Raw genomic sequence first — 27,939 nt, 5'->3', positions numbered from 1 at the left:
CAGAAAACAAAGACCCCTCCCCCACCCTCCTCTCCTCCGGCTACAGCTGATGTAAAAACAGGCCTTGAAGAGATGATTGCCAGGCTGGAAACGACACTCGTCAATTTCATCGCAGAATCCAGACAGAGATGGAATGCATTCGAAGAAAAGCTACAAAAGTACAGCCAGGCTCTCGAGGAATTACAGGGCCGAGTGGAGGGGGCAGAGCTAAAGGCCACGACCTCCGAGGCTGCAGCACAAACAGCTGCAGAACAGGTGCGAGCTCTGGAGCAGAGAGTCCGGGCCTTTGAAATCTACATGGATGACCTGGATAATAGAAATCGGAGAAAGAATATCCGTCTTCTGGGCCTCCCTGAACAAGAAGAGAAGGGACAGTTAGCAGTATTTCTGGAGCGATGGTTGCCCCAGCTTTTAAACCTGGGGGCTGAAACTGACCGGGTAAGGGTGGAGTGGGCCTACCGGGTCGCAGCACGCGGATCTGGCCCAAACCAGCGCCCACGCCCGGTCCTGTTCCGGCTGCAGAGTTATAGGGAGAGGCAGATACTCCTGGACGCCTCCAGAAAGCTTGGAAAGGATCCTAAAGCTATGATTCATGAAGGATCCAAGATTATGTTATTTCAGGACTTCTCCCCGGCTTTGGCACGAAGGAGGAAGGCGTTTGATGAGGTGAAGAAATGTCTAAGGAACTTAAATATTCAATACACCTTACGCTACCCAGCGACGTTATGCTTTAACCACGAAGGATCCGAGTATAATTTTAGATCACCAGAAGAGGCTAAGGAACTTTTAGACTCGTTTAAATAAATCGTAAGAGACAATTTATGTTGGCTTGCCTCTTCCACACTCCGTGGGGAGAAATGGATACTTTACTCTACTTTACTTTTGCTTCTGGGAGCAGGGTTGTCTTCCCTTGCTATTTTATGTTATTATACTTAACTGTAATTTGTTGGAGTTGTAATTTTATAGTTATGTGTGTTTGTACGTGGCATTGATGCTATCAGATATACTCAGGTATGGGTGGGGAGGGGTGGGGGTGGGGCGCTCACTGTTAACTCTAGCTCGGTATTATATCTAAATCCTATTAAGGAGCGCCCGGGTCAAGGGTGGGACGCTGTTTGGGAGAGGATATGGTGGACCTTTAGAAAGGAAGTAAGGCCCCCTGAGAATAAGGGGGAGGATCTCCATTCAAACATGTTTTATTTTTTTTGTTCTTATTGTTTGGAAATAGTTTCCTTTTTATTATACTGTTATGAGTGTATTAGAGAACATTTTTTCTTGTTTGAAGGATGTAAGTGACTCAACTATACACTCTGGATAATTGTGGATTAGATTAGTAGTTAACTGAGTTTCATTGTTTTTCTTTCTTCTTTAGTATCATTCCTTTGAATTTTGATGATTATATATTTAAGATCTATTTTTATATTAATGTTTGTGCTTGAAAGTTCTGTTTATTTTTGTAAATCTGTCAAAATATTAAATTTCTAATAAAAATATCTTTAAAAAAAAACCCTTTATTTATAAATTTTTGCTGCATTTTAAAACACACAGGAAAGCTTCCCAAATATGTCCCTTTGCATGCCCGTTTAGCTTTTTTTTTTATCCATTTCTTATTGCATTTCACCTGAAGTTTTATTTTGCTGCTGCAATTGAAATGCTCGACTGTGTGAAACTGTGGGAATGCTTGACAGAAAACACAGCTACATGATTCCGACGTTCCCCAGGGACTTGCCCTCTTGAGCGGAGGATGACTCTTTAGCTCCACAAATATCAAAATTCCCAGGACTCTGGAGCCAAAGCTGAAAATCCCTGATTACCATCTCCAGCTGTAAATGTTAACAGGCAACTCTGTTTCATTAGGAAGATGTGAAAAAATTATGCCACAAAATGCACTAAAAAATGATGGCCTTTATCATAAATAACTTAACCGCTACAGATCTTTGTTGAGAACTTTACTGGAGATTAAAAGTTCACTCCTCCTACTTAAAGATGTCAACATTTTTCACATCAATTGTTCACTCAGTATGAAGCTAAACAAGAAGGAAATATAAGTAGCAGATGAACTACAGTCATCATGAAAATGAGAAAATTACTCACAGAGTTGCATTAAATGCTTAATGGATTGAATCATTACGAGATGTTGCATGAGGTTGGCTTGTATTGGCTGGAATTTAAAAGGTTGACAGTTGATAATAATGGAAGCGATTAAAATGATGGAAGAATTTAATAGAATAGATGCTGTGAAGCTGCTTGCTCTGGCATGGGAAACCAGGCTGAGGGAACCCAATCTTAAAATTAGAGCCAGGCTAGTCAGAAAGGAAATCAGGAGGCATTTGTTTTGTCATTAATTAAAATGGAAATGTGGAATTCTCTTTCCCAGAGGGCTGTTCGTGGGTACCATTAATCTAAATTCAGTGCATTACACCGCAAAAGAGATTAAACACACAATACAGTTTATATTCGTGAGTGCAGACAAGATCACAGTTTGAGGTCATATCCAAAAGACTGGCCTCGCTGTGTCCCTGGCACGTGTTCAAATCTTTGGAGTAAACCTTGAACCCACAATCTCTGACGCAGAAACCAGCCTTTCCTAAAGCTGACATTTACCATTGGAAATGGTCAACTCCCCAAAGCGCTGTTAACTTCTGAAATCCCACTTTTATTTGATTCAGTCCAGGTCCCTTCCAAATGCCCCCCGGAATGCAACAAAGCATCTTTTCAATTTTACCTTGTCAGCTGTTATAGAATAGCCGCATTTCCCTGGTCAAGAAACAATGGCATTAACAATGGCAGGATTTTTATCAATTGCACACCATTCCCAACGGAACTGTATACCGTGTTCTGCTTTCCAGCTTTCTCCTCCATTTCCAATGCAATTCCAAATAAAATTTCAAGTGCTGGTGGCATGCACAGGAAACAGGTGCAATTTCAGACCAGGGAAGGTTTTCATTGGGAAAACCCACCACCTACTGGCAATGCTACAAACTGGGAGTCTCTGAATTAGGGCCAAACCTCCACTGCAATTAACATAATACTTTCTGAGAACATAGAGGTGGCATGTTTTGATTACTAGATTAAATTTCACTTGTAAATACTTCACGTTACACAGGTTTAATTTTATTCATTTGGACATCATCATTGTTTGTTAGGACTAGATGAGGCAGAAATCTAGATGTTCCAGCATGCCTCATATGGTTACAGAAGAGCTAGGACATCAAGTAAGAACAATGCCCATGTGCTGTTGATACTTTTTACTGAATGCTCACAGCAGTGTCCAGTGATGTGTTCACCACTCTGGGGAACTTGGTTACATTTGGGACTTGGCATTGTAAAGAACATGGCCCTAGGTCAATCTCAGTTAGGATAATTCATAGGTGAACTCAAACTCTAGGAAAAGCTGTACCAGTCAAAACACCATGTAGTGCTATATTTGGACAATCCTAATTCTGCACCTTTGACTGCTCTGTTTTTTAGCTTGACTATCAGCCCAGAATGTAAGATCCTTTCCACCTCAGCCCTTTACGTCCAAACCTCAAATATTTCAAAATTATACACCACCCCCTCCACCCATTTCTCCACATCCGCCCACCAAACTCTCTCGATATTCCGAAGCCTCCCTGCACGTTACCATTCCCTCCAGTGCACAAAACCACTAACCCCTGACTCAACTGCCCAAATCCATCTGATGTTTGACATCTTTAAACAGCAAGATTCTCATGTATGACCGACTTGAGCTTGAGACTTGGAGGCAATTTGAAAAATATCCTTGTGAATGAGTATTCATGGCATACAAATGTACTGCATGTGGAAACCTGTCCTAGGGTAGCATGAGGTCCAAAGTGTCATAAATACCACTGACTTCAACTCAGCATCTTGTCCTGACAACAGGAAAATGTAATTTTACCTCCTGCCAAATTTTCACCAACCTCACTATACCATACTCCCCAATCTTGCAGACAACAAAATCCCTTACTCCATAAATTACTGAATCCGCATGTTATCACTTAGTATATAATAAAACAAGACATTTATCAATCAACAATGAATAATACCACGGCTAATTTACTTGTGCATTCTGTTCTTTGTCCAGGAGACTTAACTAAACATGAAATACTTTCATCATGCCAACTTGCCACAGAACAAATCCTGTATACATTCATAATATGAAACCTTATTAAATGTCAAATTTTTACTGTCATAGACCAACCACATTACACAAAATATTTTTTGGTAGAAGCTTTTGTCCACCATTTTGTTTAGCAACAGTAATTTCCAAACTTCAATGTAAAGGTTTAAACAATCTAAAAAAAAAGTTAACTTCCTTATTTATAACTAGCCTTCTAGTTTATTTAAATAATCACATTAAAACTTTTTGTTCAAAATCTCAGACTGTTTCAAAGCCTTTGACTCGAGATTTTCTTCCTCATAATTTTGCACTAGATCTTCAACCTTGTTTGTGAAGACTAAAAAGATGCAGTTTTCAGAATATTCCAGAAATAGGATTTCGAATTCTTTAAGTTTTATTTAGGCAAGCAGCACATAGTTTAGAATGCTGCTACGAACAGTTTACAGTACATAACAGTAATTTTTACAGAGACAAAAATAGAAGTTGCTGGGAAATCTCAGCAGATCTGGTAGTACCTGTGGAGAGAAATCAGAGTTAATGCCTCAGATCGACTGATCCGACTGCTCAGCAGTTCCGACCCTCAGAGGATGGGTCCGAAGCATTAACTCTGATTTCTCTCCACAGATGCTACAGACCTGCTGAGCTTTTTCAGCATTTTCCATTTTTGGGTCTGATTTATAGCACCAGCAGTTCTTTCAGTTTTTATTTTGTAATATTTTTAAACACTTGCTTCCTCCAAAATTACCATCCTTCCACCTCAAAATCTCCAGTTCTTGAAAACCATCTCACCAGTTCTGTTGGACATCTCAGTCTGAACTCTTGCACCACTTACAATCTTTGGACCTCACTCAGTACCCATAAACCATCAACTGTACAATCAACATTCATTGATTGCTAAACAATCCCAATCATCAGACCTCTTCAAAACTCCCCACAGAATGATCAGTGCCTGTATTGCTGACATCTTCTTGGTCAGTGCACAGACATACACCTTAAACCCAGTTATTGCTGATTAGAGGTTGTGAACCAATCTCTCTGCAACTCAGTAATAATGTGCATTGATCCTGGTCACATCTATGCTTGCTTTACATAAAGTCTTCCAGCAGCTACCATTCCGCTGCTCATCAGCTCTACAATGCAAACTAATCAATGATTTGATTATCACAGAAAGTGAAATAGAGCCAGAAGATGTTGAATCTGTATAGTTAGAGTTGAGGAACTAGAAAGGACAAAAAAACCACTCATGGTGTTTATGTACAGGCTTCCCAGCGTCAGTCAGGATATGGGCAGAAAATAAATCAGGACTTAGAAAAGGCATTTAAAAAAACATTATCAATCACGGGAGACATCCATATACAGATGGACTGGGAAAATTAGGCTGGTAACAGATACCAAGAAAAGGAATTGGTGGAATGTCTACAAGATGGTTATTTTTTGGGTGTAACCTGTGGTAGAGCTCACTAGGAAACAGACAATTTTAGTTTTGGGGTGATGTGTAACGAGGCAGACTTAATGACGGACCTTAAGATAAAGTAACACCTAGGGGTACAGTGACCATAATATGATAGAATTCACCTTGCAGGTTGAGAGGGGAAGCTGGAATCAATTGTAACAGTATAGGTAGCCCCCGCTATCTGAAAGTAGAGTATTACCAGGAAATCTCTTGTAAGCAGGAAATAGCGTAAAGCGAAGTGCACAATTTATATGGGAAGATGTCTCGTCGTTTTTTTGTAAAAGCAAAAGTCCTCTTTGGATTCGTGAAAATAAGTACTAATGTAGGTGTTTGGTAAAGCTTAACTTATGTAAAGCAAATGTTCAAAAAGCAGGGGATATCTGTATTACAGTTGAGTAAAGGCAATTACAAAAGGCGTGAGGGAGGAGCTGGTCAGAGTTGACTGGAAGGAGATGCTGCCTAACCTGCTGTGCTTTGACCAGCAACACATTTGCAGGAAGGAGAGCTTAGCAGGGAAGTAGGTGGAACAGCAATGGCAGGAGTTTGAGGGCTAATTCGGAAGGCAGAACAGAAATTCATCTGAAGGAAAAAGAGACATCCTAAGGGGAGAACTAGGCAACAACAGCAGACAAGGGAAGTCAGGTACAGCAGAAAAGCTAAAGGAAAAGCATACAATGTGGTGAAGATTAATGGGATGTGAGGGGATTGGGAAATCTTTAAGAACCAGCAAAATACAACCAAAAAAGCAATAAGGGGAGAGAAGATGAAATGAGGTTAAGGTAATTAGCAACATAAAAGAAGATAGCAAGAGCATTTTTCAGACATATAAAAAAAGGTAAGAGAGAGGCGAACGTGGATATTGGATGGCTTGAAAATAAGGCTGGAGTAGTAGTAATAGGGAACAAAGAAATGATGGAGGAATTGTACAGGTACTTTGCATCAGTCTTCAGGGTGGAGGACACCAGTGGCACACCAGAACTTCAAGGCAGTCAGGGGGCAAAGGTGAGTGTAGAGGCCATCACTAAAGAGAAGGTGCTGGGGAAGCTGAAAGGTCTGAAGATGGATAAATCACCTGGATCAGGTGGAGTCAATAACAAGGAGGGATAACCTCAAAGTGAAAGGCAGGAGGTTTAGAGGGGATTTGAGGAAAAGCTTTTTCATCCAGAATGTGGTGTGGGTCTGGAATACATGGCCCAGGAGGGCAGTTGAGGCAGGAAATCTCACTTTCAAAAATACTTGGATGAACAAATGAAGTGTCATAACATTCAAGGTTATGGGTTTAACAGGTAAGTGGGACTAGTAGTGTTGGCAGTAGCATATTTTTGGAGGTATAATCTCAATTGGGCCTCTTTTGCATTGTATGAATGATCTGCCAAAGGAATTGGTAGGTACAGGTACAATTTTGGACAGGTATAGTAAAGGTTTAAAGGGATATGGACTAAACAAAAGCAAATGAGACATGTTTAGTTTAGGAAAGCTACTCATTATAGAAAAATTACACTTTAGAAACAACACTTAAAGTGTTGGCGATGTAATTGCATTACAGCCAACACATGCTTTAAAAGATCACGCTTTAGAAACAGCGTCCCCAATTCGCCAATTGTGTTACAGCAAATTCACATTACCAAAGTGCATGTTACAGCAGAACGAGCTGCATAGGCAGGTTCACCTGACCTTGGTTGTTCCTAAGACTTCAGATGCAATGAGATTGTGAAGTATTTAGAACTGCATGGTAAAACAGAATTGAGTCAGCACAGCTTCATTCCAGGGAGGTCACACTTGACAAATCTGCTACAATGCTTTGAGCTGGTAACAAGCAAGTTTGACAAAGGAGAGCCAGTGGACATGACGTATTTGGAATGTCCAGAAAGCCTTCGACAAGGTGCCGCTCAGGAGGCTGCTAAATCAGATAACAGCCCATGGTGCTATGGGCAAGGTACTGGTGTGGGAGAGGACCAACTGACTGGCAGACAGTAGAGAGTGAGGATAAGGGGGTCATTTCAGATTAGCAGCCGATGATTAATGGACCTCCGCAGGGGTCAGTGTTGGTACCACAACCATTTAATTATACATCAACAATCTGGATGAAGAAACAAAGGCATCGTTGCTAAGTTTGCAGATGGCAAATACAGGTGGAGGAGCAGGTAGTGCTGAAGAAGTGGGGAGGCTGTAGATGGTCTTGGACAGGCTTAGAACATGAGCAAAGAAGTGGCAGATAGAATACAATGTGCGAAAGTGTGAGGTTATGCACATTGGTAGTAAGGATAGAAGTGTTGACTATTTTATGAACAGACAAAAGCTTTGGAAATCTGAAGCAAAAAGGGACTTGGGCGTTCTAGCTCAGGATTCTCTTAAGATTAATGTAAGGTTCGGGTAGCAGTTTGGAAGCATTCAATTCAAGAGAGCGAGAATACAAGAGCAGAGATGCACTGCGGAGGCTGTTCAAGGCTCTGTTCAGACCACATTTGGAATATTGTGAGCAGTTTTGAACTCTGTATCTAATAATGGATGCTTTGGTGTTGGAGGGGGTCCATAGGAGGTTGACCAGAACGATCCTAGGGATGGATGGTGCCATGGTGTCTCAGTGGTTAGCACTGTTTCCTCACAGCGTTCGGGACCAGGGCTCGATTCCAGACTCAGGCAACTGTCTATATGGAGGTTGCATGTTCTCCCCGTGTCTGTATGGGTTTCCTCTGGGTGCTCCAGTTTCCTCCCACAATCCAAAGGTGTGCAGGTGAGGTAAATCAACCATGCTAAATTACCCATAGTGCTCAGGGATGTATGGTCTAGATGCATTAGTCACGGGTAAATGTCGGGTAATAGGGTAGAGGAATGGGGATGGGTGGGTTACTCTTCGGAGGTCAGTCTCAACTTATTGGGTCTAAGGGCCTATTTCCATACTGTAGGGACTCTGTTATTCTATGATCTTCTATGACTCTATGAAGGACTTGTCATATGAGAAGCAGTTGAGAACTCTGGTCTGTACTCGATTGAACTCAGAAGTACGAGGGGGGGATCTCATTGAAAATTACTGAATACTGAGGCATAGTGATTAGTGTGGATGCAGAAAAACAGACCCAAGAGCACAGCCTCAGAGTGACCAGACAATCATCTAGAACTGAGGTGAAAAGGAATTTCTTCAGCCAGAGGGTGGTGAATCTGTGGAACTCACTGCTGCAGAAGGTTGTGGAGACCATCTATATCTCTAAGACAGTGATGCCATGGTTCTTAATGAGCAAAGGGTCCAAGGGTTATGGGAAGAAGGCGAGAGAATGGGGTTGAGAAACACATCAGCAATGATCAAATGGCAGAACAGACTTGATGGGCCAAATGGCCTAATTATGTCCCTATATCTTATTGTCTTATCCAAATTGTATTAAAATATACATTTTGAAATGAGTACCAACAAGCCAAAAACCTTTAGCTACAATCCCTTGATATTACAGAAAATTCAGAAGTTAGTTAGAGACCAGAATAAAAATCTTAATGTATCAGATTAAATCATTAATCAGCGAACAAAATATTGCCCATAAATGAACTTAAAATCCTGAAATAGATTCATTTAGTTCAGGCCATATGATTTAGTTTTATGTCCAGGGGACATTTGTTCTTTATTAAGTGAGTTTCTTCCTATACTGAACACTAACCTTGGAATGTTTTGGCTGGTTTTCACACTTGGCAACATCATCATCAGAAATCTTTGTACTGGTAAAACTCTCCATGGAGCATGAGGACACTGCTTGGCAGAGATCGTCAAAATCTTTATCCTGGCTCTCTCGGATTTCCAACAAAAGCTTTGACAGCTCCCCGGTTAGTGCTTCACCTGCCAACAAAGGATGCAAAATTATTCCTGTGAAACTGAAAACGCTCAATGCATGAATACAAGTGTAATTATAGGAATTATGTTTGTCGATGAATTGTAATGGGAAAGCTTTGGGAAATGGCTCAACCTATTTAGAAAGTACATACTTCATTCAATAACTAAAGATGATCCACAAGAGCACAGCTACTGACTCGAGCATCTAGATACAGATCAATAGCTGTTTGTTAATCTCCAATAATTAGAATTTTGCTTTAATTCATTCACCAGTATTCATTGTCCTTCCCAGTTGGCCAGAGGACAGTTAAACGTCAACAACATTGAAGTGAATCAGGAATCACGGATTGGTCAGTGTGGATCAGGAGTCAGGGATCGGTCAGTGCGGATCAGGAGTCAGGGATCGGTCAGTGCGGATCGGGAGTCAGGAACCGGTCAGTGCGGATCAGGAGTCACGGATCGGTCAGTGCGGATCAGGAGTCACGGATCGGTCAGTGCGGTTCAGGAGTCAGGGATCGGTCAGTGCGGATCAGGAGTCAGGGATCGGTCAGTGCGGATCAGGAGTCAGGGATCGGTCAGTGTGGATCAGGAGTCGCGGATCGAGAGTCACGGATCGGTCAGTGCGGATCAGGAGTCACGGATCGGTCAGTGCGGATCAAGAGTTGCGGATCAGGAGTCGCGGATCGGGAGTCAGGGATCGGTCAGTGCGGATCAGGAGTCACGGATCGGTCAGTGCGGATCAGGAGTCACGGGTCGGTCAGTGTGGATCAAGAGTCACGGATCGGTCAGTGCGGATCAGGAGTCAGGGATCAGTCAGTGTGGATCAGGAGTCACAGGTCGGTCAATGTGGGTCAGGAGTCAGGGATTGGTCCGTGTGGATCAGGACTCTCAGAGCGGTCAGTGTGGATCAGGAGTCACGGGTCAGTCAGTGTGGATCAGGAGTCATGGATGCACCAGACCAGGTAAGGACAAGTGCTTCCATCCCTGAAGGACAGTAGTGAACTAGACAGTTTGTTTTCAGTCATTCAACAATGGTTTAACGGTTATCATCAATTTCAGATTTTAAAAAATCATCTTCCATTACAGGATTTATACCTGGGTTCTCCAAACATCACCTGCGTCTCTAGATTAATAGTACAATGATAATGCTAAGAGACCAACACCTCCTCTAAACTGTAACCAATGTTGTGCTAGATGTGATTCTGAATCATACTGTATGCTGGCCCAATTAACTGCAAACTGGAATATTTTGGGCTTATTGCCTATCATAACAGTTGCCTTTAACCCAAGATTAAGAATATCCTCCACCAGCAATTTTTGTGAAGATTTGTAGCTCAGGTTGATGGTAAGTATGTAAGTTAGTTGGTTGAGCGTAAACGTTTGTTTTCAGACGTTACATCACCATATGAGGTAACACCATCAGTGAGAGTCTCTGATGTATTCTTCTCCATTCAGAATTCCTTTCCGAACCACACTGGGAAGATGTGTACACTCCAAGGATTACAGTGCTCTGTGAAGGCAGCTGTCTACCACTACCTCCAGGGTAATTAAAGACGAGCAATAAATGCTGACTTAGTCAGTAACCTCCACCAATCCCATAAACAAACATAAAAAAATCCAACAATGTTGCATTGCTGAGAGTTTAAAATATTCATATGCAAGAAAAGGTCCAAATTATCTTCATTACTAAATGTCCTCAGTGAGTTTGTAACTGTGATGATCCTACAAATGAAAATTCAGTGAAGTCAGTCATCCCTTCTAAAACTCCATTAGCCACAAAATTCTACACAAGTTCAGATTCAATATACTTTACATGGCTATAACAAAGAAAAAGAAAGCCTTTTCTCTCAACTTTCACTGACATTCCTTAGCCTATTATTAGATGGATATGAATCCCGGCTTTTTAAAACCACTTTGAAATCTCTTCAATCGCGTGCAAAACCCTCAGGTGCTAGGAGAAAGTGAGGACTCCAGTGCAGATACTGGAGAATCAGAATTGAAAAGGGTGGCAGTGGAAAAGTACAGCAGGTCAGGCAGCATCCAAGAAGTAGAAGAGTTAACATTTCGGGCATAAGCCTCAGATGATCAAATGGGAATCAAAAACAGATAATAGAGCAATTGGGCCTTGACAACAGGTGAACAATGCCTGCAGATTCTGTGACAAAGTGACATCCACTGTTTTGCAAAGGTTTTGCCCATGACACAGGCAGTAAATGGAATAGACAACTATTCCACTCCTAGGCTGTGCTGACTTCTTGTACATCCCATTCAGGGAGAAACTTCAACTGGCTTCAATGTCCTTGAGCACGGGATGGCTTCCATAATCGTGATAATTGTCTGGTCATCTCATGTACATGTGTGGATTTTTTGTTAGGAAGCTGTCCATACAACACCTCTTCCAACAAACAGTATCATGCATCACATTTCCGAGGAAGGGAGAAAAAGTGAATCATTTGGATGAAGAATGTGTTGAAGCAGCAAGTCAAGCATGTTTCCATGATTGTAACCACCATGTTGAATTAATGACTGACTTCATGCGCATTCAGAATTAAGGTTTCTAGTTGAAAAGTATTAAAATGCATTTTTATTTCTAACACAAGTTATTTAAAAACAAGTGGTACAAAAATCAGCACATCAGCAATACTTCCATCAATGAGAGCTAACAATAAGCAACCAGTCCATCATTCACGAGCAATTTAGCAATTCTTACGCATATGGTCAGTTATCAGATTGTACAGCATTTCTATCCCTTAATTAGTTTACATCCGACATAACAACTTTAAAGTTTTTTCCAATTACACTTCTCTGTGAAATACAAAACCATGAGATTCGGGAGTTATGATATAATTACTGTTTTGATAGTTTATTGAATAAAATGGCTGAATCTGATTTAACACAAGACCTCAGGGGAGTTGAAATAAACACACATTATTTGCATTTGCTGTGTTAAAACTCTATCATGCATTGCAACTCTATATTATGATATATATGTACAATAATGAGTACTTGACAGAACTTCATATCAGAATGCAAGCTGTAGCCATAAGCTGATCAAATAACACCGCTGACAGTGTCACCTGAGTGCCCCATTAATGCTTTTGATATTTAATCTAATTGTGCAGACTTTATCAAATATCTCCATTTTGCTGGGGAAGAAGGGAGAAATGCCAAATAAAACTGGTTCACTTGGAAATGGCAGTGAACCAGCAGAGAGCCAATGAGCCTGTTAGCAAAGTTGAAAATAAGCATTAGAATCTAATTACATTTGAAGATGACCGAGTTCATATAGGGTTTTTGACAATAGCAATCGGAGCTGCTCAAGAATCACACAGTTAGGACACGTGTTACAAATCCCAAAGACCTGTCCAAATTAAACACCTGCAGCAAATTAAACATGCTGACTATGATGGTTTCAAAACGTTTGATAAACAAATCTTAATTTGATGGTATAGAAAGAAAGGTAAAGAATTCAACATCAATAGGCCAATAGGACAGAGAAAAGAATAAAGTGAACAATAATGCTGAGTTAGCACATATATTTAAGCTGGTTAACGATGCTGCAAAACATTTTATATTGACCCAAGTCTGGTGGTATAGCTAAACTGAAAAAAATTCCAGTAGAATAATCCACCCAACCTGCCCCCCACCCATCCATGGATTCGGTTTCCAGTTTCCCGTAGCCCGAAAATATTACATAGTGTTGGGTCTCTACAGTAGGTCTTGGAATGTACGACTCACACACATGGCAGGGGGGGGGAGGGGGGGGGGGGGGGGGTGGGGAAGAGGCTGTACAGAAGGCACGGTAGTATTGCAATACTTACTATCTTGATTTCTACATGTGCTCCTAAAGTAAACGTCTTATCATCCAAGACTGACATTTGTCTAAAATCAACTGAGGGATACGAAAGGTAAATACAGGACTATATCCTTCCCATCCTTGTTACATAACCATGTGGCAAACAGAGCTTGGAAAATTTTGTGATGGACTGCACTAAACAGTTAAGCTGTACCATAGAAGTGTACTAAATACATGAGCAACATTGCAGAGATATAAGGTTATTCTATACACAGTGCAGTCATATTTACTCATCACTGATCATCAAAAGGAACAAAAACATGTCCAGAAAACTTGAGATTTTATTAACTTTTTACAAACTGTTCTGCATCTGACGCTGCTCATGGCCACCACAGGGGGCAGTAAAGACCACTACAACATAATCCTCAGGTGTCCTTGGTATCATTGCTTCACAGGAACTGTACTCCCTCTATCTGCTGTATTGAGATGATGATATTACAGAAATATGTTTCTTGAATATGATGTTGGATTTTATTGAGTCAGATGAGAACCACTCATAAATTTATAAGTAAAGCACTGACGGAAGTTATCCCGACAGGAACATTAACAATGTATGCTAAAACAGCAGCATTGCAGAAGGGCTGGTGGTGAAATATTGATCCTCTACCATTACAATGACTGTTCAGTGAATAATTTCAGCACTGGGATAATCAATTTTTATGATAGAAGTTCTCATATCCCCTGATGTACTAAATTTGAAAACAGTTTTCTCAAATTAAAAGCAATGCAGAGCTATAAAACATCAGTCTTATTAGTCAACATAGTCTTTATCTATATCATTCCCTGTGGATACTACAAGTTTAAATTACAAATTTCTCTTCTCTTCCACTGCTGTATTTAAAGAAACTGTGATTCCTCCTCTCCATTCTACAGCATAGTTAATTTTGATAAACTATAATTACCTTTTCAAAGAGAGGTTACAACAAAATCTTTGAGGATCGCTGGCCTGGCTGGCAGGTTTGCGCAGGCTGAGCACAACATACATGATATAGGATTCCATCAACCAAAACTACATTTTACAAATGAGTTCACACACACAAAATTTCCATCAGCAGACATGATATGTCTGTTCTGTTTTGTCTTCTATCATATGCTATGACTGATGAAATCACCCAACTCCATGCCTGCCTCAGCTCATTTGCTGCTAATATTTAATGCCCTTGTCAGCTCAGGATTTGACGATTCCATTGCTCTCCTGGCTGGGTGACGAGTTGTCCATCTTACTAAAGCAGCTAGTAATCAAAACAGTTGCAACTGTGCCTCCTTTGATTGTTCCTTTGCATGCTAGCTCCATTCTCTGTGTGCTGACAGACCGTAGTAAATATAAAATATGTTGTTTTCTGTAAACTTCAACTCATCCAGAACTATGATACATATATTGCATTCTGTACTTAATCCTGCTCCCCCATCAGTTCTATCCTTCATAACTTCCTGTGCATAAACAAGCTGTACGCTCAGTTACAGACTTTGACTTTGACATTTAATATTAGAGATTGCACTTGTATCACTGGAATCAATTTAAATTTGAATGAATGAGACTTCACAATCTATCAAGCTGAAAAATCATGTCTTCATGAATGCCACTTCAAGTAAGTTTCTTTGACACATTGCCTGGTTTTTTGTTAAAGGTTTTCCTCCAATGATATTTGAATTTCGGAGAACATAGGTACTTTAAAAAAAACTAATCAAGTTTAATTCAAAATCAAAACTTGTCACTTCTTCCTCTTTCCAAATTAAACTTGTCATGAATTAACAAACATAATGTTTTTCATTCTAAAAGAAGATCCTCAGCACCATTTATCCACTCAGCTTATTCAGTCACAGCAACTTGGATGCCACCTGGAACTAGGAATGTGTGGGCACTCAAGTTGGAATTAGTTATGAAATCTGGAGCATGGCGTCCATTCCAATATTCTTCAGCAGCTTGGAATCAAACTGCGAGTTGAGTGAACAGTTTGCTGACATTACAGTGAAGCAGCAGCATTTCAGAGGAAGAATGTCTTTGTGAAAAATTGCTTGGCAAACTTTTGTTTGTTTGCAAAGATGTATCGGAGCATCACCCACACGAGTTCATGATGACGAGAAGGATTTGCGGTTTCCTGCCTCTCCCAATAGAGAGAGAAGTTGTCATGATCCTTTCACAGAAAGTGCAGTCAACTCTCATTATAACAGGCCCTTTGGCAGTCAGCCAAAAAGTGCCAAGTGCCCAAGAAAATTTCAGTATCTGCAGCGTCTGCATTTTAGTAGGAAAATAGTACATGGTAGTACTCAGAGGATCTGTAGCTAGTAAGTGATGGATATTTCTATTCTTATTAGGTGTGTATTTAACACAGATGTACAGCATACTTAAAAACATGAAAATTAACAGCACAGAAAGAAACCCAAAGTTACTGGGCCATCTTTGTGCTGAAATCAATAAGAAATTTATTGTTTTAAATACCTAAACCAATTTTCAATATCTAATACCTAAACCATGTCTCAAACTCGGAGGAGATTACCTCTTGGTCAGGTCAAGGGATTTGTTGTCAGTCAGATGGTGTTGCTACATTTAGTAAAGGGCAGCACATCATCTCAGTCCAGGAGCCTGGACACTGCCACGTGGCCACTTGGGGCAGTCAGGTTCATTGAAACCAGTCTGGAGAGTTGTGGCCTATCCTGTGGGGGCAATTCACTGAAAGCCAAGGAGTGTTAGCAGGGGTCACAGCTGTTGTGGGGAAGCCAGTTGTGAGGATCAGAGGCAGTATGCTGGGATGCAGGAACATCAATAATTGCAAAGGGAGGAAACCCACTGTGTAAAGTTAAAAGAGGATAGAGTACTGGAGGACATGAGTGACTGCTTTTGGGAAGGGCAACGGGGTGGTTAGTGTGTATGTCAATTCACAAGGATTATCCAAGGTCTTGTGGACTGCAGATGGTTATGGAATGGAATTCATCTTACTTTGAATTATATTTGTTAACATGCTGTCTCATATATGAAATAATTCCACAAAGACTAATTCCCGTCACCAAGTTACCCTTTATTTCCGCGTGCATAGGATGTGACACTGACCCAGCTAACAATGAACCTGCTCCGAAAGTGAACAGAACTTGACAGCCAGGGCTCCCTGATTGAACCAGATTAACAGTCCCAATCAGAGAATGCTTATTCTATGAGGTACAGCTAGTTAGCCTCATTCCAATCACTACAATATATACTGCTAAACTTATTGGGTGATGTGAGAGACAAGGTATTAGTAATTAGATACAGTTCTTACAGTCTCCTGCTGTATTTGTAGAACAGACTGTGCTGCACACATCGGAATAAGGTCCACTATGTCAAAGACCCATGTAAAAGCATTTGATGGACTTCCTTGTCCAATTTCTCCACACAGTGGGACATGGAGGACTATAATGAACCATCCATGGTGAACGATGCCAATGCTGACTGCTCCCATTATTAAGAAAATGTTCTGTTTCTGATGTTCCTCCACACAGGCTTATTGAGACCATGACCATTAGATCCATCCACAACAGGGTTCAGCGTCACTGTGGCTACAGGTACCATGAAGACGCAGAGGCAGAGGAGGAACAAATGTGCCAGCTAACCCAGGACCAGCAGCTACCTCTTCCGATAGCTGAAGGTCCACTCAGGATGTGGAGTAGGTAATGGAGAGCCAAAGGACTGACGGCTTTACTGCTATTTGATCCATATGAACGAGTTGCATTGGCATTGCAGATTTCCCTGGTCACTGTTCCAGCCCCATGTCATCAGCTGGAGTCAAACTTGCAACCTGAGGGGTGAGTGACAAGGTGACAGGTACACTGAATTTTATATTCAAACTGACTGCTTTCAAGGATTATGTGGTAATCCTCAACCCTCAACACAAAAAACATATCAAAGCTATTACTGATTCACTTGGTGCCAGATCACATCATCTCATATCTCCAGAGAGGATCAACGCCCAGGCACTAGAGTTTGTCAATGTAATGGGCTTCCTCCAGGTACTAGGCCCTATGGACCATACACACATTGCACTGAGAGTGCTGTATCATAGCACAGCCGAGGTCATCAATAGAAAAGGGCTTAATTCCATTGAGGGACAAGTAACATGTAATCAGCAGTACTACATCTTAGAAACCTGTGCCAGGCACGCTGGCAGCTGCCACGATACCTATCTTCTCTCATGTTGCTGCTTCATTTCAAGAGTTGAATGCCTTACAAGAATGGTCATGGACAGACAAGGGCTACCCTCTGTGACCATGGCTAATGGCTATTACACAGCCCAGACACAGCGATGGAAAGAGATAGGTGTACACTGCAGGGCAAGAGTTATAGCTGGAGGAAAGGCAATTATGATGCAATTGAGTAAGATTTATGATACATAGTATGGGGAAGGAAACTGCAGGGGATGGGCATAATTGAAATGTGGAGCTTTTTTAAGGAACAGTTACTGCTTGTCCTTGATAAGTATGTACCTGTCAGGCAAGGAGGAAGTAGTCGAGCAAGGGAAACGTGGTTTACTAAAGAAGTTGACTGTCTTGTCAAGAGGAGGAAGATGGCTCAGTTAGGGCACTTGGGAGTTACCAGTTTGCCAGGAAGAACCTACAGAGGGAGCTGAGAAGAGCTAGTCGAGGACATATGAAGTCTTTGGCAAGTAGGACCAAGGAAAACCCTAAAGCTTTCTGTAGGTGTGTCAGGAATAAAAGAGTGACTAGACTAAGAGTAGGACCTGTCAAGGACAATAATGGGAAGTTGTACATGGAGCTCGAAGAGCTAGCAGAGGTGCTAAATGAATATTTTTCATCAGTATTCATATAGGAAAAAGACAATGTTGTCTAGGAGAACACTGAGATACAGGCTATTAGACTACACAGGATTGAGGTTCATAAGGAGGAGGTGTTAGCAATTCTGGAAAGTGTGAAAATAGATAAGTCCCCTGGGCCAGATGGAATTTATCCTAGGATTCTCTGGGAAGTCAGGAAGGAGATTATAGACCTTTGGTTTTGATCTTTATGTCATCATTGTCTACAGGAATCGTGTCAAGACGACTGGAGGATAGCAAATGTCGTCACCTTGTTCAAGAAGGGGAGTAGAGACACCCTGGAAATGATAGACCTTACTTCAGTTGTGGGTAAAGTGTTGGAAAGGATTATAAGAGATAGGATTTATAATCATCTAGAAAGAAACAATTTGATTAGGGATAGTCAACACAATTTTGTGAAGGTAGGTTGTGCCTCACAAATCTTATTGAATTTTTTGAGAAGGTGACCAAACATGTGGATGAGGGTAAAGTGGTTGATGTGGTGCACATGGATTTCAGTAAGGCATTTGATAAGGTTCCCCACACTAAGTTATTGCACAAAATATAGAGGAATGAGATTGAGGGTGATTAGAGTTTTAGATCAGGAATTGGCTAGCTGAAAGAAGACAGAGGGCAATGGTTGATGGGAAATATTCATCCTGGAGTTCAGTTACTCATGGTATACTGCAAGGAGCTGTTTTGGGTCCACTGCTGTTTGTCATTTTTATAAATGACCTGGATGAGGGTGTAGAAGGATGGGTTAATAAATTTGCAGATGACACAGAGCTCGGTGGAGTTGTGGACAGTGCCAAAGGATGTTGCATGTTGCGAGGGACATAGATAAGTTGCAGAGCTGGACTAAGAGGTGGCAAATGGAGTTTAATGCAGAAAAGTGTGAGGTGATTCACTTTGGAAGAAGCAACAGGAATAAAGAGGACTGGCTAATGGTAAGATTCTTGATTGTGTGCATGAGCAGAGAGATCTCTGTGTCATGTACATAGATCCCTGAAAGTTAGCACCCAGGTTGATAGGGTTGTTAAGAAGACATACGGTGTGTTGGCATTTATTAATAGTGGGATTGAATTTTGGAGCCATGAGGTCATTGCTGCAGCTGTACAAATCTCTAATGCAGACACACTTGGAGTATTTCGTGCAGTTCTGGTCACTGCATTATAAAAAGGACACGGAAGCATTAGAAAGGGTGCGGAGGAAATTGACCAGAATGTTGCCGGGTATGGAGGGAAGACTGAAGGACTTGAAGCTGTTTTCATTAGAGAGAAGATAGTTAAGAGGTGACTTAGTAGAGACATACAAGATGATCAGAAGATTAGGTAGGGTGCACAGTGAGAGCATTTTTCCTCAGATGGTTAAGGCTAGCACGAGGGGGCATAGCTTCAAATTGAGGGGTGATAGATATAGGACAGATGTCAGAGGTAGTTTCTTTACTCAGGAGTAGCAGGGGCGTGGAACACACTGCCTGCAACTATTGTCGACTCACCAACTTTAAGGGCATTTAAATGGTCGTTGGATAAATATATGGATGATAATAGAATAGTGTCGGTTTGATGGGCTTTAGATTGGTTTCACAGGTTGGTGAAACATCGAGAGCTGAAAGGCCTGTTCTGCACTGTTCTATGTTCTCGAGGCTAACCGTGGATGCGATGCAGTCATTTGTTTCACTAGGCCGTGTGAAGGTGAGACTCCAATTCTTGGATTAGCTTCAGGGAACTGAGGCAGTATGGTCCAGACAGATTGTACCACATAATCCATAAGACCATAAAGATACAGGAGCAGAATTGGGCCATTCACCCATCTGCTCCACTATTCAATTATGGTTGATAGGTTTTTCAATCTCATTCTCCTGCCTTCTCCCCATAACACTTGATCCGCTTACTAATCAAGAATCTATTTACCTCGGTCTTAAATAAACTGAACGTCTTGGCCTTCACTGCCTTCTGTGGCAATAAGTTCCACAGATTCAGCACCCTCCAGCTGAAGAAATTCCTCCGCATCTCAGTTCTAAAGGATCATACCTTCATTCTGAGGCTGTGCCCTCGGGTCTTACACTCTCCAACCAATGGAAACATTATTTCCCGATTTACTGTATCCAGTCCTGTCAGTATTCACTAAGTTCCAATCAGATCCCCCTCATCCTTCTAAACTCCATTGAGTACAAATCCAGAGTCCTCAACTGCTATTCATATGACAAGCCTTTCATCCCTTGGATCATTCTTGTAAATCTCCTCTGGACCCCCTGCAAGGCCTATCCTTCCTTAGGTAGCAGGTCCAAAACTGCTCTCAATATTCCAAATGCAGCCTGAGTCATCTTAAACAGCATCAGCAGTATATCTCATATTCTAACCCTTTTGAAATTATAGAGTTTCATCACAGAATCCTTACAGTGTGGAAACAGGCCATTTGGCCCGACAAGTCACACCAATCCGCCGAAGGGGAACCCACCCAGACACATTCCTCTATTCTATTATCCTATATGTACCCCTGACCAATGCACCTAACCTACATATCCCTGAATACGATGGGCAATTCACCACGACCAATTCACCATGGCGAATTCACCTAGGCTGCACATCTTTGGATTGTGGGAGGAAACCGGAGCACCAGGAGGAAACCCACGCAGAACGGGGACAATGTGTAAACTCCACACAGACAGTCACCTGAGGTTGGAATCGAACCCATGCTCCTGGTGCTGTGAGGCAGCAGTGCTAACCACTGCGCCACCGTGAATGCTAACACTGCATTCACCTTCCTAACTAAATCCTCACAAGTTGTGCTCTACACTGCAGCAGGCCAAGAGGTGATGTGATGACTGAGAGCGCAGTCTTCTGAGAAGGAAGGTGAGGAATTCAGAGGAGAATCATTATCTTCAGTTTGAGAGAGCAGTGCAACATGGGGCATAACCAGACGGACAGGACTTAATTACCATCTGGTTATGCCCTAGTAGATAGGAGCTGGGCGACGTAATCATTCATTGGCTAGAAATCTGTTGTTGCTTGAAAACAAGCAGTCCCTGTTCTTTTGTTTTACTTTTCTTTGCTTTTGCCGTTCAATCAAAGTTGTGCTTTCAATTTTCCCATTTTCAATGGTTTGAAGACTTTCCAACATGCGATGCTCCCACACTGAGCAATGACAAAATGATATGCCAGGTGCTCAGGAAACAGTAGCGCTCTCTGGTAATGGGCGGCACGGTGGCACAGTGGTTAGCACTGCTGCCTCACAGTGCCAGAGACCTGGATTCAATTCCCGCCTCAGGCAACTGTCTGTGTTTGCACATTGTCTGCGTGGGTTTCCTCCAGGTGCTCCAGTTTCTTCCCACAGTCCAAATATGTGCAGGTTAGGTGAATTGGCCGTGCAAAATTGCCTGTAGTGTCAGGTGAAGGGGTAAATGTAGGGGAATGGGTCTGGGTGGGTTGCTCGTCGGAGGGTTGGTGTGGACTTGTTGTGCCGAAGGGCCTGTTTCCACACTGTAAGTAATCTAATCTAATCTCTAAGATACGATTCTAAGATGTCATGGCCCTGACATGTAACTTGCTTTTTATAGCTGTAGTTACAATGGTCAGACAGGGAATGTTGTAAAGTAACACATTTACAAACGCGAGATCCTATCAGCAATAAAGTCTCATCTGCCTGCAGAGGTTTTTCTTTCTCCTTCCACCGTGTGGATTATCAAGGACTCTCTGGCTGGTAGCACATTTGGGTTTCAAAGAAACCACATTAATAGGGGTGGCTATTCCATCCAGTCCTTGCAGGGGTAAACACTCTGCCACTGGTAAACAGATGAGAGTCTGGATATGTAATACAATGAGAAGCATGAAAGTATATCAGAAAACTCACTAAAGCCCACGGATGGAAACCTTCCATGAAACTTCCCAGTATTGGAAATTTTAGTAAATTTCAGCCCATTGTTTTTCCCCATTTACCCCATCAGAAACAATTGATTTTTCTTTAAAAGTCTATTAAATTTCCTAAAATGGCTGCAGTGAAAAGAGTCTCACTATCGCATGCTTTTCTTTTCAAACAGGGCCAATGTATACACTGTTGAAGTGATGCGCTCTTGGTGCCTGGCATAGCTGGCCACCATTTTGAAATGTGAACAAAAGAACACTGCGCTGGTATTTCACATTAAATCATCACAGTACTTTTTAACTGAATGAATTGTTTCTACAAGGATACCTTTAGTTATTCCACTCCACAGTTCAGTTGCTGGGCATATCAAAATTCATGAGTATTTCATCAGTATTGTCAATGTGAGTTAATGGTTTCTCCTGTTACCAATGTCTGATGCTAAATCACTGGAACACAGACTGGCTGCTGTTCTGTAATCTTTACTGGACCCAGGGATTGATCTGACCCACTGAAGTGTGCATTGCTTTGAGACCCACCCTGACGACTTGGCTTCAGCTGCAACCACACAGAGAACACATTTCCACTTGAATAGGGAGTCCAACATTCAGAGCCATTAACGTAAGACACACTCAGAAAGAAATCCAACTGAAATTTCTTTGTTGAAGGAGTGATTGTAACATAGAACGTGCCACAACATGGAGTTGCTGAGACAAAACACATTGATATGTTTAAGGGGAACACATTGGTGAAAGGAAAAGGAGAATATGCAGAGAGCTTTAAATGAAGTCCAAAGATGGGCAGGTTAGGTGGATTGACCATGATCAATTGCCCATAATGTCCAGGGATGTGTAAGTCAGGTGTGTTAGCCATGGGAAATGCAGGGTTACAGGGAGAGGGTAGGGGGATGGGTCTAGGTGGGATATTCAGTGTAGACTGAATGGCCTAATTTTATACTGGAGGGATTCTATGATTCTAAGATGGGTGGAGCCCCACGTGGAGCGTTGAGACTGACACAGAGCAATGAAGCTGAATGGCCTGTTCATTCTGCGGCCATCGGATCCCAGTACACTGGCAACTAACACCGATTGTTTCCACTCAAAACTTGTGGGTTCCTCTCATACCGGAGGTTTCCGATAATCCCTCACCCCTCCCAGGTTTAAAGAGCTTGCATGCTGCCCTGAATTAGATGCTCACTCTCTGGCCTCTAATTGGCCAATTCAAAGGAAATGACTGCTGGATGACTGCTCCCCACCCTGCACTATTGGGACACTCCATCTGACCTCAAAGTCAAGGTGCCAACCCAAAATCCCAAATTCAAAGCCTGGGCACCAAAATATTTTATATTAACTAATCTGATGGGCATGATCCAAATAAGGTCAAACATTTGCAATATCTGCACCATGTGTTGCAGCTAAGATATTGGCAAACAGAAGATATGAGAGAAGTGAAAATGCAATGACAAAGAAATGAATGAAAATGAAATTAACAAACTGCAGTGTAATTCTGGATTAGAGTGGTGCTGGAAAAGCACAGCAGGTCAGGCAGCATCCAAGAAGCAGGAGAATGAGGCCGAAATGTCGATTTTTCTGCTGGCCTCATTCCTGATGAAGGACTGTTGCCTGATATGTCGATTTTGCCTGCTCCTTGGATGTTGCCTGACCTGCTGTGCTTTTCTAGGACTATTCTAATCTAGACTCGAATCTCCAGCATCTGCAGTACCCACTTTCACCTGCAGTGTAATTCTGCCAAGAACTCCTCAGTTACTGTAAGCACAGGTAAATATGGTGGGTGAGGAGCCAACTGCCCCTCCTGCTCTTCCACGAAAAGGTCCACGATGTGAAAGCACATGAACAGCCATCACCTCCTGGTGATCTGTATGTGGGCAATTAATGGCCAGTGAACAGCCTTACCCCACCCCAGCTGTTGGAAGGGGTGCGAACCAGATGAGAAGTGTAAGGTTTGTTTGTGTATTTTGAAGCATGCGACCATCACACAAAGGCACAGAACGATAAGGGTTAGCGTAAGACTCGACGGACCCTGCATCAGGTGGAAGGAGAAGGGTTCCTGAGAACCACGCCCCTGGTTGTCATCCTCATTTCCTGCCACTGCCATCCCCTCTCATCATCCTAGTTTCCTCCTTCCGCTGTGACCCACCTGTGGCATTTAATAATGTAGACCTTCCCAAAAACAGGTGGCACAGGTCTCTTAAGCGAGATCCCCAGAGCTGATGTGAAATTCTACCCTATCTCCCATTTCTTCCACCCTGACCTGGTGCATGAGGGACAGAGTCACTGAGATCAGTTGTGCTCATAGATCATTGGGTTTTGTTTCCACACTGGTTCTTCCAGTCAGCTGTTGCATTGTTGTCACAAGGCACAACAGGAGATTGAGAAAACCTCCACAGAGCGTTCTTCACCTCATTCCATCCTGTGGCAAGAATATGACCTTTCTGCATTTCCATGTAGCTTAGGAAACGGAACTTCAAATTACATCTTCAGTAAAATGTTAGTGTTACTTATTCTTCAAGAATGGATTCAATTTCAAATAAATTATGTCATATATGCATTTCCACATTTATACATCAAACGGCTTAATTTAGCAATCTTTGCAAATGCCAAAATCTGTATGTAAGTGGCATGCAAAAAAGGAGATTTAATAGGTATTTAAACTATGAAAGATTTAGATGGAGGGAGTAAAGAGGCTACAGCGCAGAAAAAGGCCCTTTGGCCCATCAAATCAGTGCTGGTTAAAAACGAGCATCTATCTATTCTAATTCCATTTTGTAGCTCTTGGCCCATGGTCTTGTTTACAATATGCAAAACAAGGCAAACCTGTAAGATAGTTACAATGTAGTGAACAGAATAAAATAAGACTTTCTTCTGCTACGTCTGGTTCTGTGCTCATATCACCTGTGCCAGAGGCTCAAAACCCACTCAAGGATCCAGCTGCATTTAAGACAAATATTCCAGGTGTAGATACAGACACAGTCATGACAATCTATGTGCATCTGCGTTTCAACTCAGTTTGATACAGTTTGATGGGCTTTGCTCTTTGTTGATTTGTAAATAGAGACAGTGCCATTTTTAAAATCAGACTCAATGCTACTGCGTGTGGTTGGTTTATCATTCTCTTGAAATTTGATGTGTTCCTTGGCATTACTCAAAAGCAAAACAATAGCATTTGAAGTACATCAAGACAGGATGTCAAATTGTGTGGATATTGAGACAGTGCTCACAGAGTAAAACATCCAGAATATGTAAATCAAATTCTGAATATTATTCAAAAGATGAAATGTTGTTTACGACAAACATCGAGGCCTGTTTATTTATTATTATGATGAAAGCTTGCAACCACAGAATTCAAAGACATTGCTGTATGTGTCAGGGATTTTTCTATTTGCATTGGTGAACTGAACTGCTGTCCTATTATTACTTAATCACTCTCAGGCCACAAAGGTTTCTGGATGAGAGCAGCTGAATGAACAGAGGAGCAGGGATGATTTGTATATCACTGCAAATATCAGTCATTAATTGAACTGAGTTTGACAACAAATACCAGTGTTAAAAATTGACTCCTACTCTTGGTTAGCAATTGTGGAATCCATTTGAAATTGGTGTGCAACAAACTTAGAGGTGGTCATTAACAATCGCAGAGCTATTACAAGCTGCAGTTCTCCTTCAAGCAGAGAAAAGCAAAAAAGGAGATTTAATAGATATTTAAACTATGAAAGATTTAGATGGAGAGAGTAAAGAGAAATTGTTTCAATGACTGAATAGGTGATAAACAGATGACAAATTCAAGGTGATGGGCATAAAAGAACAGAAGTGGCATTGGGAAAAGCCTTTCACTTAAAGCACAGTTAGGGAGTTGGGTATAATCCAGAAGTAACCTTTGGAAGAGAACTGGATAAATATGGAAGAGATAATGTTCCAGGCTTATGGGAACAGACCCAGAAAATGGAACCAATCAGACACCTCTTCAAGCACAAATCTAATGGACTGAATGGCCCCTTCTGTGGTACAGTATTGTCTCACTCTGTGATGCTATGGTCCTAATGACAATATTCAGTATCAGCAGGAAGTCTCCATCTTATAAATAGAGCCATCATTAGTAGTTAAACAGAGAGGTAAACGTACACCTGCATAAGCAGAACCAACCTCTGAAGTTAAATTCAGACAAGATTGAGGTTGGGGCTAAATGAGCATGGCTGTGGACAGAGGCTTGGATCATGGGTGAATTGATGGGTTGTGGATTGTGGTTTAAGAGATTATCTCAGTTGAGCAAAGGCAAGGAAGGAGGGCCAGAGGGAACACTTCCCTTGGTATACATGCTGTGCTATACATTTATATATGCACCAACCAGATTGATCTAGCTCTTCTCATATGCTTTTACCTGACACTTTTCCCGAATACCAGGGCAGTCTAGCTAAATTGGTAACAAAAGAAAACTTAAAAATTAGCAAACAGCCTTCTTCAAAGACTTTCTACAAAGATCAATTGCCAACCATTCCACCTCCTTAGAGTAGATTGATCACTCCCTGACCCTCATTTGTTAGAATCAAATGTGGGTGCGTTGGAGTCTGGATTGAAATGTTAAAATTTTTAACTTTTCATCTGCACCCTAACAATTTGTTGAGTTTTAAAATTAACTCCCATATTTCTAACATACTTATTGACTGGGACTTTGGCAAACAAATTACTGCAAAGAATCTCTGCAAAATAAACATGGATACCCAGTATGCAGAATGGAGCATTAGTGAAAGTGTTTGTCTTGTGTAGAACATTAATTCGGTCTTATAGGTTGAGCACTGAATATGGGTATTAGAATGCAGCAAATTCCACACCGACTGGCCAGTAATATAGTGCTTGAAATACTTCCAAATAATCTAAAAATGTAATCTAGAGAGACCTCATTTCTTTACCTTTGACTTTATGAGAAGGTGAGGCTGCTGGTGATGAAACTGAGGCCCGAGGGGTTGGAACTGGACATAGCTTCCCCGGTTCTTCTGTTCCCTTTATGTCCATCTTCTGCATCATGTAATCTGCATAATTAGAAACAAGTGACAGTCATAGTGAACAGCTCAGACATTTAGCTCTTCCTGTTGTGGTTTGAACCCACATGTTTATTTTATTTTTAAGAAGAAGTCTCATTAGAAGCAAGAATGTTGATAACCCAATCTAAATATTTAAACTGTCTGATCATCTTGGCTCACACAGAACCAGAGAACTCTTCAGCTAACTTCTATCATAACACCAATTCATGATCTTCCAACCTTTTCTTTCTGACTGCCTTAAATTGTATCCATGTTAGGGATGCAGTGGTTCAGCAGTAATGTAACTGGATTGGGAATAGAGAGATCTGGATCAAAACCCATTGGGGCAGTTAGTGGATTGTTGATCACAACTTGTCATGCTACAAGGATGCAACAATATAAGCGTAAACAATATATTTCTTTGAAAGTTAATCTTCTGCAATAGCGAACCATTCTTCTTCAGCCAGAGAGTGGTGGGCCTGTGGAATTCATTACCGCAGAGTGCAGTGGAGGCCGGGACGCTAAATGTCTTCAAGGCAGAGATTGATAAATTCTTGATGTCAAAAGGAATCAAGGGCTACGGGGAGAATGTGGGTAAATGGAGTTGAAATGCCCATCAGCCGTGATTGAATGGCGGAATGGACTCGATGGGCTGAATGGCCTTACTTCCACTCCTATGTCTATGTCTTATTCTTCTTAATGACTTCAAGCCGACAGATTACATCAATGGATTAAGAAAATACTTCAAAATTATTGTTACAAAAAGGTTGAATGATGATAGGTTAGACATGGAAAATTATGTGAAATTTGGTAGCTAAGGAAAGGAAAACAGGAATAAATGGTAGGACCAAAAATGTGGAAATGTGCCCTCAAATTCTTTTTGGTATTGCAGGGCAGTTTGTTAAAGAACACAAGTCCTTAAAATAATTTGCACAGTTGTACAGGTACAGTAGCTAAAAAGAACCAGGTTGTGCTCCAGCCTGTTTGGAGACTCTCAAGTTGCCGCAGAACAG

The 27,939-nt window shown here is 41.5% G+C and overlaps 1 protein-coding gene across 9 annotated transcripts in view; it reads right to left on the bottom strand.

Annotated features, from left to right (window-relative positions):
* The window catches only part of anks1b (ankyrin repeat and sterile alpha motif domain containing 1B), an 815,114-nt gene that overhangs the window by 358,729 nt on the left and 428,446 nt on the right, over window positions 1-27,939 (bottom strand). For all 9 annotated transcript variants that reach the window (XM_060842911.1, XM_060842914.1, XM_060842910.1 and 6 more), the window contains 2 exons: window positions 26,816-26,935; window positions 9,224-9,399 (listed from right to left, as the gene is read on the bottom strand). In XM_060842911.1, the coding sequence (XP_060698894.1) occupies window positions 9,224-9,399; window positions 26,816-26,935 (296 nt within the window). The remainder of the gene's footprint in view (window positions 1-9,223; window positions 9,400-26,815; window positions 26,936-27,939) is intronic.

This window comes from Hemiscyllium ocellatum, chromosome 23 (assembly GCF_020745735.1).
Source record: "Hemiscyllium ocellatum isolate sHemOce1 chromosome 23, sHemOce1.pat.X.cur, whole genome shotgun sequence".
Lineage (NCBI taxonomy): Eukaryota > Metazoa > Chordata > Chondrichthyes > Orectolobiformes > Hemiscylliidae > Hemiscyllium > Hemiscyllium ocellatum.
This window is presented reverse-complemented; position numbering and strand designations above follow the sequence as displayed.